Here is a 13,624-nt window from a genome sequence, read left to right as displayed (position 1 = left end):
GAGCAAGGGCTTCAGCTGCAGGCGGGCTGCGGGCGGGACAAGGGGGCAGGCGAGGGAGCAGTGGCGAGCTGCGGTTGGCCACCTGCGGGCGGCACCTGTGCTGCCGAGAGCCCAGTCACCGTGATGACGCCGGAGCCGTTGCCATCGGGCCGAGCAGTCGGTGCGAGAGAGAGAGCTGGAGTGCGGGGCTGGCGGAGCCGGCAGCAGCCCTGCCTGCGGACGCGGACACAGCGCCAGGTGCGGGATCAGCTGCGGGCCCTGCTGCGGGTGGGTATGAGCAAGGCTGGGCCCCGGCACCTTCCCTCCCCCGGGCCTGCGGGGAACACGGGGCCGGGGGGTGGCAGCAAGAGAAGGGTGTTTGTGACTGCTGCCGAGTGATGGGACGAGAGGAAACAGCCTTCGATTGTGTTGGGAGAGGTTCAGATTGGATATTGGGAACATTTCTTCCCATAAAGGGTTGTGAAGCACTGCCCAAGGCAGTGGTGGAGTCACCATCCCTGGAGGGGTTGAATAGACAGAGATATTCTCAGGGACATGGGGCAGTGCCAGGGGGGAGGGGGGCTAATGGTTGCACTCAATTACATTAAAGGTGTTTTTCAACCAAAGTGATTCTATGATTCTGTCATACAATCTATCTTTTGTATTGTAATAGTGCCTAAAGGTCAGGGTTCATATGATCTTGTCCTGGTACTTTTGCAAGGACACTAAAAGTAAATGTATTGCTATCTGTAATTCAAAACTGCCTTTCTGTTGTTTTCTAGCAGGCTCAGAATTTCTCCTTTAGGAACCTGTCTCTTTGGAGATGTTGGAGGAGACAAGGGAGGAGGATACCTAGGAGTAAGACACACAAGAAAGATGTGGAGTCGCTGCACAGCCTTCAGGAGAGTCTGACCAAGCCAACGGAGAAAGATGTGGAGACTCCAGAGCAAACTGAGGAGACTCTAAGCAAGCCAACTGAAGAAGATGTGGAGGCTCCACAGAGTCCAGAAGAGAATGTGAGGAAACAACCTGGGGAAGATGTGGAGGTTCCACAGAGCGTTCAAGAGGCAAGTCACTGGTGTACAGACAGTTCTATATGACTAGGGGATATTTTGGAGATAAAGGAGGTAAAAACAAACAGAAAAGCAACTCAAAAAACCTCAGACCCCAGCCTCCCCAAACCAGGATTTTGTTGCACTGCACTAGGAAGAAATCCTTTTTAATATAGTTATTGCTGTGCTTAAGACTGTGGTGGTTAGTAAAGCCCTGAAATTTTAATTGTTCAAGTGGTATGTATGATGAAAAAGCATTATGTGGTTGCAGAGGGACCAGTGTATGTATTTCTAAAGTTGTTACATCTATTTTCACAATTCTCTTGTTCTTTGCTCCTTAATATGTATCAGCATGTTAACGCAGTGGCTATTAGTGCTGGGGTTCAGGAGATCTGGACTCTCTGGTTTAATTCTTACCTCTCTTACTGACTTGTACAGTAATTTGTGCACTCAGCTCCTCTCTGCTTTCATTTATAAGTCAAAAAACCCCCAGGTAACTAAAGGCAGGTAAGAAGTGGCAACTGAAGTGAGTGTTTTTGAGGTGGTTTGAGATCCTGGTGTTGGTATGCTGGTGACTGCAGCTGGTGCTTGTGCAGGGACTGTGTTCCTTTCTCTCTTACTTGTTTTTCTTTGTCCTTTTCCTGGCAGAGCACAATTGAGGATGGAGGTGAAGAAGGAGCTGTTGACTGTGACACCCCAAAAAGAGTGCAGATCCAGCAGACTGACAAGGAAGGAGCGAGATGGCTCGGGGTAAGTCAAGCTGGTGCGGTGGCATTTCGGATGGCTGCTCATGGACTTTGGAGCATGTTCCAGGCAGCTGAATTCCACATGGATTGTCATGATATTAACTTTTAGCACTGGTTGCTCTCACTATTAAAAAAAAAAAACAAACCCAAACAAAAAGAACACCGAAGTTGTGTGTCTGGATCATCTGCAATAACTTTCTCCTTGTGTTGACTCCTTTTCTTGATGTGTAAAAAAGATTTGACCAGTAGTGGCTGTGGGTCAGAGAGTACTTAGTGCAGAAACAAGGGTTTAGCTAATGGCCTGAGAAGTTGAACATTTGTCAATTATTTTGCACTGGCTGTGGCTCATTTCTGCTGTTAGGAACCTGTCTCAGGTCTCCCAAACAAATAGTCTTGGTGTTTTGACTAATAAAGGTCTCCGAAAAGTCAGCAGAAACTTCTGCAAAACTAAAGTGAATGCAGGTTCGGGTCTTATTTTCATATTGCTTTCTCAGGTAGTTGAGAAATTAGTTGTCTGCCTTTCTGCAGGAATTACAGCTCTGTACTGTTTTCAAAGGTATTTCAGAGCACGAAGGCTTTAGGGGTAAGTGTAATGAGCTGAAATGCACAGGCACTCAGTTTGGCAGCTGCTGATGCCTGCACCATTGTCAGGTCAAGTCCCCACCTGATTGAAGTGTCCTCACTTGATTGCAGTCAGTGCAGCTGTGGCAGGATGAGCCAGATAGTCAGGAGGTGGGTAGAACTTTCATGTTATGTTGTGATGTTTCTACATTTTCTTCAGGATCAAAGGCAATAATATAAGAACTTGCTTTGGTGCAGTGTCCAGGTTGGCAGTATAAAGATGTTGAGTAGCAGATTTCTCACCTCTGCCTCCTGTTTTTACCAGGAAAAATATTATAAAGTATTTTTGACCTCCCGTGCATTTCTCAGCTGATGGTTTTGTGCAGCAAGTGGGGAGCATTTTGAGCATGTCTGTGTCCCACAAAGATACCTTAGAAAAGTAGAATTTTTTTCCTGTTTCAGGGGTGTTGTTCCTTGTACGTAGAAGGAGTTTGCCAGGTCTTGGTCATATTCTCAAGGGAAGAGTTCTTAGTGATGTTGCATTTGTAGAGTGATTTGGAGGCTTTTCAGCTGAAAAGCGTTAGATGGAAAACTATTGGATGCATCTGAGAGAAATGCAGCTTAACTGAAGATTTCATAGAACCCATGTTGAAAGGAATATCAAGGTTTTTGTCCATTTATTACCAATTCCTTTAAGTACTGAGAAGCTTGAAATCTTGCTTAGTAACTTCTTGTAGAGGTACCAGAAAGTGAAGGAACTTAGATCTTTTATGCTTCAAACATCCTGGGTTCTTGAATGGTTGGCCCTGTTATGAGAGAATGGTCAGTTTAAAAGTCAACCATAAGATTACAACTTAAGCACTGGAAACACTTGCCTATTTAAAAAGAAAAACATCTTTCTTATGTTTCAAAATTTGACAATTAATGAAAGCAAAAGAAAAATAGGCTGTGATTGACGCAGTCATCCACAGTTCCTTAAATTTCCAAAGTGTGAAGCTTTCATAGAAACAGCAAATTTCTTAGCTTTAAATTTAATATTAGACATCAAAGCATGGCAATCATAGCTATTGTTTTTGTCACTAAATATTGAGTGAAGCTTTAGACTTGAGTCACTACAGTATTAGAAAATATTAAAAGCTGTGGTAGTAGCTCATTATTGTGATAGATGCTGCACAAAGGCACTGTGCTGTCTGAAAAGAGCTTGCAGACTGAATATCAAGCGCCACTTGTCTGTACACGTGTTGTCTCAGCTGCTGGTTGGTATCTGAGGCCGTGGTATCAGTTTGGCAACAATCTGATGTTTCTGAAGTTATTTGTAGACATCGAGGCAACAGAGAGTCTTAACAAAACTTGCAAAGACAAAAGTAACTTGTGGAGATGCTGAGAGACAACACCTCCCTCTGTTTGAAGAGATGGAAACCTGTGGCACTTCCAGAAATTGTCTTACAGCTTGTTTCTTTTAGATAACAATATATGATGTGATCATAAGATAACCTGATAGCAGTTGGACTATATAATATTTTGTGGAGCATGTCAGAGAAATTTCTTGAAGATAAACTTATTAAAATCCTCCAGTATTTGATACAGCATTTGGTATTTGGAGAGCCAAAACTGACAGAATTGCTTAGTAACTAGAGATGGACTATTCCTGTGAAAAGATGGAATTTGATCTGTGTTTCATTGTGCAAGCAGTGTCAGGGCTCTGCCTTCTGTCTGAGCTTTGTGCTTTGTTTTTGTTTCCACTTTGTAGGCTGAAGGGGACCAGTTACCTGCAGAACACACTGTCAGCCAGGACAAGACGTGCAACAGCAGGACCCTGAAAGCTGGAGCTTTGGAAAACCTTGTAGAGACCCTTCTGATGGCTTTTGGGGAGAATGATTTTACGTACATCAGCATCTTTCTCTCCACATACAGAGCTTTTGCTTCCACCAGCACAGTACTGGAACTGCTCCTGGACAGGTAAGTGCTGGCATGGAATGGAAACTGAGCCATCATTTATGGAGGGAGATGTTGACAGGAATTTCTTCCTTTACATTTAGTGAATATGGACTTAATAATCTGATGGACAGAGGTCAAGAACACTACCAAATTCAGGATTTCAGTATAAACATACAATGTGTAAATGCACGCTGCCCACATCCTAACTCTCATTAAAGCTCAGGTGCCAGCTGGGGAAACTGTGCGGGGTCTGACTGCTAAGGAACCAAACTGGGACCGGAAAAAAAATCAATACAGCTTTTCCCCTAAAAAAAAACACAACAGAATGTGTGGGCCATAAAGTCACACCTAGAATAGATTCCTACTTCTTCCATCTTGCAGTCAGTTCTGGGTTTGATTGGTTTGTGGTGTTTTATGACCAGCCATTAAAATGTGCACACTCAAATCCTAGATAGATCATCCTAGATAAAGCATCCCAGATATAGCACCCAGATACAGGATTCCGGATATACCATCCCAAATACAGCATCCCAGATACAGCATCCCAAATACAGTATACCAGATACAGCATTCTAGATACAGCATCCCAGATACAGGATTCCGGATACAGCACCCTCGGTACAGTATCACGGATACAACATCCTAGATACAGCATCCCGGATACAGCATCCCGGATACATCACACTAGATACAGCATCCCAGATGCGGCATGCCAAATATAGCATCCCAGATACAGCATTCTAGATACAGCACCCCAGATTCAGCATCCTAGATACAGCATCCCGCATACAGCATCCGAAATACAGCATCCTAGATACAGCATACCGGATACAGCATCCTAGATACAGCATCTCAGATACAGCATCCCATAGACACTATCCTAGTTATAGTATACTGGATACAGCATCCTAGATACAGCATCGCAGTTATCGCATCCCACATACATCATCCTAGATACACCATCCCAGATAGAGTATCCCAGATAAAGCATCCCAGATAAAGCATCCCAGATAAAGCATCCCAGATAAAGCATCCCAGATAAAGCATCCCAGATAAAGCATCCCAGATAAAGCATCCCAGATAAAGCATCCCAGATAAAGCATCCCAGATAAAGCATCCCAGATAAAGCATCCCAGATAAAGCATCCCAGATAAAGCATCCCAGATATAGCATCCCAGATACAGCATCCTAGATACCCGCATCCTAGATACAACATCCCCAATACAGCATCCCGGATACATCATCCTAGATACATCATCCTAGATACAGCATCCCAAATACAGCATCCCAGATACAGCATCCTAGATACAGAAACCCGCATACAGCATCTGAAATACAGCATCCTAGATACAGCATACCGCATACAGCATACCAGATACAGCATCTCGGATACAGCATCCCATAGACACCATCCTAGATATAGTATACTGGATACAGCATCCTAGATACAGCATCCTGGATATAGCACCCCAGATACAGTGTCCTACGTACAGCATCTTAGATACAGCATGCCAGATACAGCATTCTAGATACACCATCCCGGATACAGTATCCCAAATACAGCATCCTAGATACAGTATGTTGGATACAGCATGCTAGGTACAGCATCTCAAATACAGCATCCCAAATACATAATCCCAGATACAGCATCTTAGAAAACGCATCACAGATTCAGAATCCTAGAAAGAGCATCACAGATTCAGCATTCTAGATACAGCATCCTATATACAGCGTCGCAGCTATTGCATCCCACATACACCATCCTAGATACACCATCCCAGATACGGTATCCCAGATAAAGCATACCAGATATAGCATCACAGATATAGCATTCCAGATACAGCATCCTAGATACCCGCATCCCAGATGCAGCATCCCAGATGCAGCATCCCAGATGCAGCATCCCAGATGCAGCATCCCAGATGCAGCATCCCAGATGCAGCATCCCAGATACAGGATTCCAGATAAAGCATCCCAGATACAGCATCCTAGATACAGCATTGTAGATACACCATCCCAGATACAGAATCCGAGATAGGGCATCCCAGCCATAGCATCCGAGATACAGTATTCTATATACAGCATCCCGGATACGGCATCCCAAATACAGCATCCCAGATACAGCATTCTAGATACAGCATCCCAGATACAGGATTCCGGATACAGCACCCTGGGTACAGTATCCTGGATACAATATCCTAGATACAGCATCCCGGATACAGCATCCCAGATACATCACATTAGATACAGCATCCCAGATACGGCATACCAAATACAGCATCCCAGATACAGCATTCTAGATACAGCATCCCAGGTTCACCATCCTAGATACAGCATCCCACATACAGCATCCTAGATACAGAATCCCGCATACAGCATCTGAAATACAGCATCCTAGATACAGTATACCAGATACAGCATCCTAGATACAGCATCTCAGATACAGCATGCCATAGACACCATCCTAGATATAGTATACCGGATACAGCATCCTAGGTACAGCATGCCGGATACAGCATCCCAGATACAGCACACCAGATACAGCATCCCAGATACGGCATACCAAATACAGCATCCTAGATAGATCATCCCAGATACAGCATCCCAGATACAGCATTCTATATACAGCACCCAGATACAGGATTCCGGATATAACATCCCAAATACAGCATCCCAGATACAGCATTACACATACACCATCCCAGAGACAGAATCTGAGATAGAGCATCCCAACCATAGCATCCCAGATACACACTCTGCGAGCAGGGAGAGATTCTGCTTACTCAGAAGGACAGGACATATGAACAAACCTCTTTGAATGTGAAACATAGCTGAAATGGGCTAGATCTTGCATTCAGATTCCAATGCAATAGTGCTTGGTTGGTCATGAGAGCTTTCTAGTTAGCTGGAGTAGTTAAAAGTGCTGTCTAAGAGTTATCAACATCCGGGAATGTGAAGCATTTGCATCAGAGATGCAAGTTCATAATCTGTTTTAAACCAGGATCATACTGGTCGTGGAGAACAGAATCATTTTACAATAGAATTTGGGATGCAGAGTGGTCTCTAGTCTCTGCAAAGTGTGGGCTGAGCAAAAAAACCACTCTGGCAGCATTTAGGAGAATGCTGACATTAATGTAGATGTTTACTGCGCCTCAGGAGGAGATCAGATTGAATTTTATGAGGCTGCATCACCAGAGGGGGCTGTAGACACTGGGTAGGACTAGGTGACAGAGAGAAATGTGTCTCCACATCCTAGGCAACCTTGTGGTGCAGCTTTATGCTACTCTGTGCAAGGCTATATCTAAGCAGATCAACCATGGTTACAGTTAAATGGACTGAGAATACTTTAGGACAAATGTAATTGGTAAGACTAAGTAGGCTCAACTTACTTATTCATCCTGTCATAGAGGATGAATAAATATTTGCAAGAGTATAAATGAAATTACTTTCAGCTGTTCACAACTTAGCTTTAACCCTCCGCTTTCTGCAAAACAGGGAAGCCTTGAGGAGACCTTTGAAATCAGGCATTTGTATTCACAGAGCTTACATTGACCCATTTCTGACTCAAAACATGCCTCACAGCATGAGTCTTCAAAAGCCTAAAGCCATAAAGCAAAACTATATCAATTGTTTGCCTTCACTCAGATCACAGCCAGCCAGCACTGACAAGACAGGTGCTATTGCGAGTGCTTAGAGACATATGAACTAGGGCAGATGCAGCCGCTGGTTGGAAACTTCCCTTGACTCAGCCTGAGGTCTGCCTGATGTGCTCAGGTCTTAGAATGAATTAACAGCAAGGAGAGGAAAAAAGATTCATTTTGGTGACTCAGACCACCTACTTGTGCTATTTCCCTTCAGTTCTGTGGGGAATAGCTTGGTAACGATGTCTGTAAGCTGTGTATACGGTGGTGCTGTTTGCTGACCAAAAAGAGAAGGAAATGTCATAGTGTAGCTGGTTCTCAAAGTGTTAACCAAATCAGACCCATGCTTCACTGATCCCAAGGGCACACTGAAGCTGCCCTGTCAACAGCAGTTCTGCTTTCTGATACCTGGTTTTATTTATATCACAAAGGCACTTTGTGCATAAATTGTGCTGCTCTGATGGCATTACCTGGCCACCAGACTGGGAAAGAAAGCAACCTTTGATAGAAGGCAGGTATGGGAAGAATAATGGTATTATTTCAGTGACATTTTTAAGAGTTTTTTTTCACTCTAGTTCCCAGATCTGTTCTGCTGGAAATCAGAAAGTATGTTTAGTTTTGGGACAGGTTCTCCTTTCTTTTGCTTTGGTCAACAAGTCTCATTCCAGAAAATATACAGTGGCATAAATGGTATGAATGAAAACAACTACCAAACTTTGGACTTTGAAATAAGGAAGGTGTGTGTGTGCAGCCTCTGCACCTTTTAAGCTTCCTTTGCAATAGTTCCCAGTGTCCCCATGTGCTGAGGTTGTGGCACTGCCACTGGCCTCACAGCTGCAGGACCACACCAGAGCAGCCAGCCTGCAGTCAGCACCCTGGGCAGTGATGCTCCATTAAGTGGCTTGCTTAATTCAGGTGTGATGCCCAGTTCTTTCTGTTGAAACACTTCAATCTCAGTGTAGGACCAGTGTTGATTCTCCTCCCATGAGGCAGAGAAAGCTAACACATTAGTAAAAAACAATGCCAAACGAAACAAATCACCAAACAAACCCCAAAAATATTGATGTTCCTTTTTCTATATTGCCAGATCAGGTTTATAACATTACTTTAAATTAATGGAGGACAACTGTTAAGCCACATTCTCAGCTGTTGCAGATCTTTAACTTTGCAAGTTATGCCTAGTATGCCATGGTGATTTTGGCCTACTTGTATAACACATAGTTGTGCATATGAACTTGGGTACTGTTGAAGTGGGGCCTAAAAATGAAGTCACTGGAGTCAATCTGGTTAGGAGAACAAATATTCAAAAAGGCAGGATAATTTTGTGACTGATGTGATGAGCTCTGCAAGCTCAGGGTAATTAGATTTCGTGCTTCATTTCTTGCACCTGAGCTGTTGCCTGAGGGACAGCAGAATTTCTTCTAGTGTTCATAAATCCAGTCCTGGTTGGAGAATCTTAACAACTTCTTAGCATTTATTTTTCCTGCTTCATTGATACAGACCCTAAAACCTTACAGACGTTTTAATTTATTGTAGCCACTACTTTTGACTTAAGATAATCAGTTATGTGATTCACAAGTAATCAGGCCTATCTTGGCTCTCAGAAACTTCCCTGTATTTTTTTTTTTTTTCTGAAAGTAAAATAGATGTCTTTAAGAAAGGTTCTAACTTCAGCAGAACAATTCCTTTCTGTGAAAAGCATTTATCAGTGAAGGGTTGGTGCCAGCTCTAAGGAAAGCCATTCGTTTGGGTGCAGTGTGGAAGAATGGAAAGAGCAGCTTATAGTGCTGCAAGTGTGAGGCATTGAGAAAGTCTTGGAACTGGATCACACACTTATCTTAGACACCATCCGCTTCTGTGCATGTGAATCTATGATTGCTTATTGCCAGCTTCTTGAAAGCAGAGTCAGATTTTCTCGAATCTGCACAAGGAAGGAAAATGCATGTTCTAGAGAAAGTGAGAACAAGTCTATTCACAATCAAATCACTGACACCCAGTATTACTTCCATGGGAGTGGCTCTCAGTCCAGCCAGTTGTATTCATCTGGCCTTTTTTGATTGGCATCATTAAGTACTGTGATTTATTTGGAAATAGAAACAAAAGGAACACTGTTGGTTCAGGGGAAAAAAAAATCATTTTACTCCAACATTTTTGTTACCTCCCTATGAAGGTAGAGCATGTTATGTGGATTAGAACAAACAATCTAAGATTTGTTTCTTTTGCATGTTTGAAAGGATTGTATGCAGAGGTTTTCCATTCATTTTGCTTGGATTTCTTCAGAAAAAAAGGAGGAAGTTTGAGCCATGTACTCCTCAACTTCCCAGAAGAGAAAATACTCTCAGAGAGACTGAACGGGAAGAGTTTTAGTAACCTCTGCTCTTTTTATTCGTTAAACTAATAGGAAGATCTAATTTTCATGAAGCAACCACACGAGTTTGAATCACTCACAGGCAGACATTTGTCACTCACCATTCTTGGAGATACACTACATTTGGAAAACCACATAAAACTAATATGGACAGAGAAAAAGAATGAATTGGCAAAGTTAAAATACAAAGTCAGTCTTATGCTGGTGAGAATCCTTTCCTTTTAGCAAGTAAAGTACTAAACAATCCTCCCTGCCTTGTTAAAGAACAGAGAGCTGTGGTATTAGTTGTAAAAACTGTATGTGAACAATGTAGGTCTGGAAAATGATGCCTATCTAAAAACTAGTACTGTATAACCTTCTGGTCTGTTTAGTTTCCCTTTTATTTACCTTCTCTTAATTCATCTGTGTCTTTGGGATACAGAGACCAGAACTGCGTGCTGTACTTAAGCTGTGGGCCAAGCAAGTATTTATATAGCAGCAAAATGATTTTTTCAAAATGTTGGTGTTTTTTTCCAAAACAAAATATTTTGTACCTTATTCCGCTTTATATTCAATTCAGAAATCAGAGTTCTAGAAAAGCTGTAGTTTACAAGATTTTATTTCCTCTGATTCAGATACAGGAAGCAAAAATTCATTTGAAGATTAACTTGGATTGAATTAGTCTGCAGTTATGCCGCATGTATTTTGGGCCTTTACATCAGTAATAAGCAGGAGGAGATGAAACAGCAGCTGTGTTGTTGCTGTACTTGAAATGACTGGTTTCTTATGAGGGCCAGTGGGGAGACACATGTTCTATCTCACTATTTCCCTGCAGGACACTTTGTCTGATGAGGTATCTGGAAGATAATTGATGCCTTTTGGTAACAGTATCCCACATACACAGGACATCTAGGTTTATGGCTGGTTTGTGGTGTTGAAGTAACAGCTAGTGCTGGTGTAAAAACTGGACCTTGTACAACTAAAGCTGCAAGTCACCTCTGTGCAGTCTGTCTTGATGGAGCTATGAATCAATTATCTCTCTGAGCTAGATATTAGTAACAAACCAGAAAGGAGCTTAGTACCAGCAGTTCCTGCGAAATCTGTCAGTGAATTATAAAAACAAGTCTTTAATTAAAATATTCCTGCAATTTTGTGGCCAGAGAAACTCAGACTAGGCTATCTGAATGAGCAAGAACCCACTAAGACTAGTTTGTTCAGAGCACCACAAAAGCATTGGTAGGGGAATTACTCTAGAAACACTGCTTTGCAAGGAGAAAGAAATCCCATTTTTTTTTTTTATCAATGCAGGACCTGCTGTTTAGCAATTCCTGAAAACTGTTTGGCCCTTTCACGGGAGTAACAGACATCTTAATGTCATATATGTTTTATTTTTCCTTTACCATTCCTACAGGAAAACAATTTAACTGCAAAGCATTTTTAAGTCTGACTAAACAGGACTCCATTTCAGTCCAGTCCTCCTCCTATCTGTGGTGCCCACATGTAAAACTTCATTTGAATTCATAATTTTAACCCACTTTCACACAAGCTGACTGCCCAGTGAAAATAGTACCAGTTACAGGCCGCTTCCCACAGAGCAGCAATCAATGCATATCTCTGTTAAACTAAGTCTTGCTTCACGTCCTAATTGTTGATACAAATCTGGAAGATCAATCATTACTTCCCTTCCTGCTTCCCAAAGATAGATGTTCCATATGATGACATTAATCATGGCTAATTTTTCAGGGTTTGAGCTAAGTCTCCAGTCTGTCTACCCAGATTCCAGTAAGGATTCCACAATCACCAGCCAGTGATTTACTGAGAGTTTTCTGCAGCAATGTTTCCTCTGAAAGGATATTGGAAGTTTTACTTGGACAAACTAATGGTATGGTTTGACTGTGTAAAAACTGTTAGATGTTTCCATAACTTTGGCCCTAAGATAGTCCTTCCAATGACAACTATGTAGTTTATTTTAGTGTTATGTGTTTACAATTCCTCTCTCATTTTTTCAGATGCTGTACATTTACTTGTTAGAATTCTTTCTGCTGCCTTTTTTTCTGTTTATTAGGATAAAGGAGAAAGATTGCACTTAATCCACAGCTCTGGATTTACTTTTATATGTTTGTGTGTGGACACAGAAACTAAAACTTTAAGAAAGGATGTTCAGATTAACAACTAAAATCCCTCTGTTTTCTCAGTTACTATAGACAAGGAATGCAGAAACTATTCAATGAGGACTCAAGTCTTAAGATAATGAAAAATGTTTTCAGGTAGCACGAGAGGAAAAATTTCCAGGATAGGTGGAATGTATTGAGTTACCAATTGTACCACTGATCTCTCACTTCTTCACTTCTATCCGTAAGAATTTATCGGCCTATCTTCATCAAGGAAGAACTCTTTCTGAGGTTACAATATACATGAATTCACATTTTCACTCAAGTATTTGTCCACCTTTTGATACTGCTGAAATGCCACACATTAATGCTAATCGCAGTGGAGGCAATTTGTGTCCTGAAAATTAGATTTGGAACATGAACAAGTTTATTCAGGTTTCAACAACAGCACCAAAATTTGTAATACTGATTTTCAATATAATTTGAAATTTATTTTGGTGGATTTGGTTCTTTCCTTCCTTGTACAGTGGTAGAAACTCTGTGAAAGAATAGACCCTTTAAATATCCCAAGTAAGATGTGTACAAGAGTGTTACTTTTAAGTAACAGAGCAACCTTTTCCTGAAGAAGCTGGGTGCTTACCAAACCCTGAAAACTCCCACTACCTCACTGTGATGCATTTTTAAAACCTGCTTTGCAGACAGGTCAACTGAAGCATGACAAGTAAAACCACAGCCAGAAATAAACCAAGACTAGAAAGCAAGTTATGTTTCCTCATTGCCAGTGTGTGCATGGGAAGAAGAGAGTTCTAAAAACGGGCAAATTGATTTTGTAGAGATATATTTGCAGAGGAAACTTTTGAAATCATTACTCTGTGTTTTCCCAGTTCTACATGGAATCCCAACATTAATTTTTTAGCTCCTTTACTGTATCAATTTATTTTAATGAGGATAGCCAGATGGTTTAGTTATAAAGAATTTACAATATTTTGCCATTTTGCATCTATATATACGAGTGTGTACTTAAAAGCTTCTGTTACATGAATTCAATAACCAAACCTGTTTGAAAAATAGATGGCACATGTGCAAGAATTTTATCTTCTGCCTTCAGTCGTTATTACTGAACAAATAAAATAATCTTTCTTACTCTACAACATGATAGGTGCCTCTGTTAAAAATACTCAGGATGCTGGATGACTTGTGGATGACTTAGAAATCATGAAGGCTTTCATCACCTTGATGGATGAGAGAG

General features: G+C 41.6%; 1 protein-coding gene across 3 annotated transcripts in view; it reads left to right on the top strand.

Moving 5' to 3' along the window:
* The first annotated feature begins 9 nt into the window (after positions 1-9).
* LOC110358130 (uncharacterized) overlaps positions 10-13,624 on the top strand; it is a 33,658-nt gene continuing 20,043 nt past the window's right edge. Inside the window, exons 1-5 of one of the 3 annotated variants that reach the window (XM_021286348.2) lie at positions 10-267; positions 762-1,046; positions 1,680-1,781; positions 4,089-4,297; positions 12,008-13,509. In XM_021286348.2, coding sequence (XP_021142023.1) covers positions 124-267; positions 762-1,046; positions 1,680-1,781; positions 4,089-4,297; positions 12,008-12,014 — 747 coding nt within the window. In that variant the 5' untranslated portion in view covers positions 10-123 and the 3' untranslated portion in view covers positions 12,015-13,509. Of the gene's footprint in view, positions 268-761; positions 1,047-1,679; positions 1,782-4,088; positions 4,298-12,007; positions 13,510-13,624 lie in introns of those variants that run through there. The other 2 variants (XM_021286345.2, XM_021286344.2) reach the window with 2 other exon arrangements.

This window comes from Columba livia, chromosome 9, assembly GCF_036013475.1.
Source record: "Columba livia isolate bColLiv1 breed racing homer chromosome 9, bColLiv1.pat.W.v2, whole genome shotgun sequence".
Lineage (NCBI taxonomy): Eukaryota > Metazoa > Chordata > Aves > Columbiformes > Columbidae > Columba > Columba livia.
This window is presented reverse-complemented; position numbering and strand designations above follow the sequence as displayed.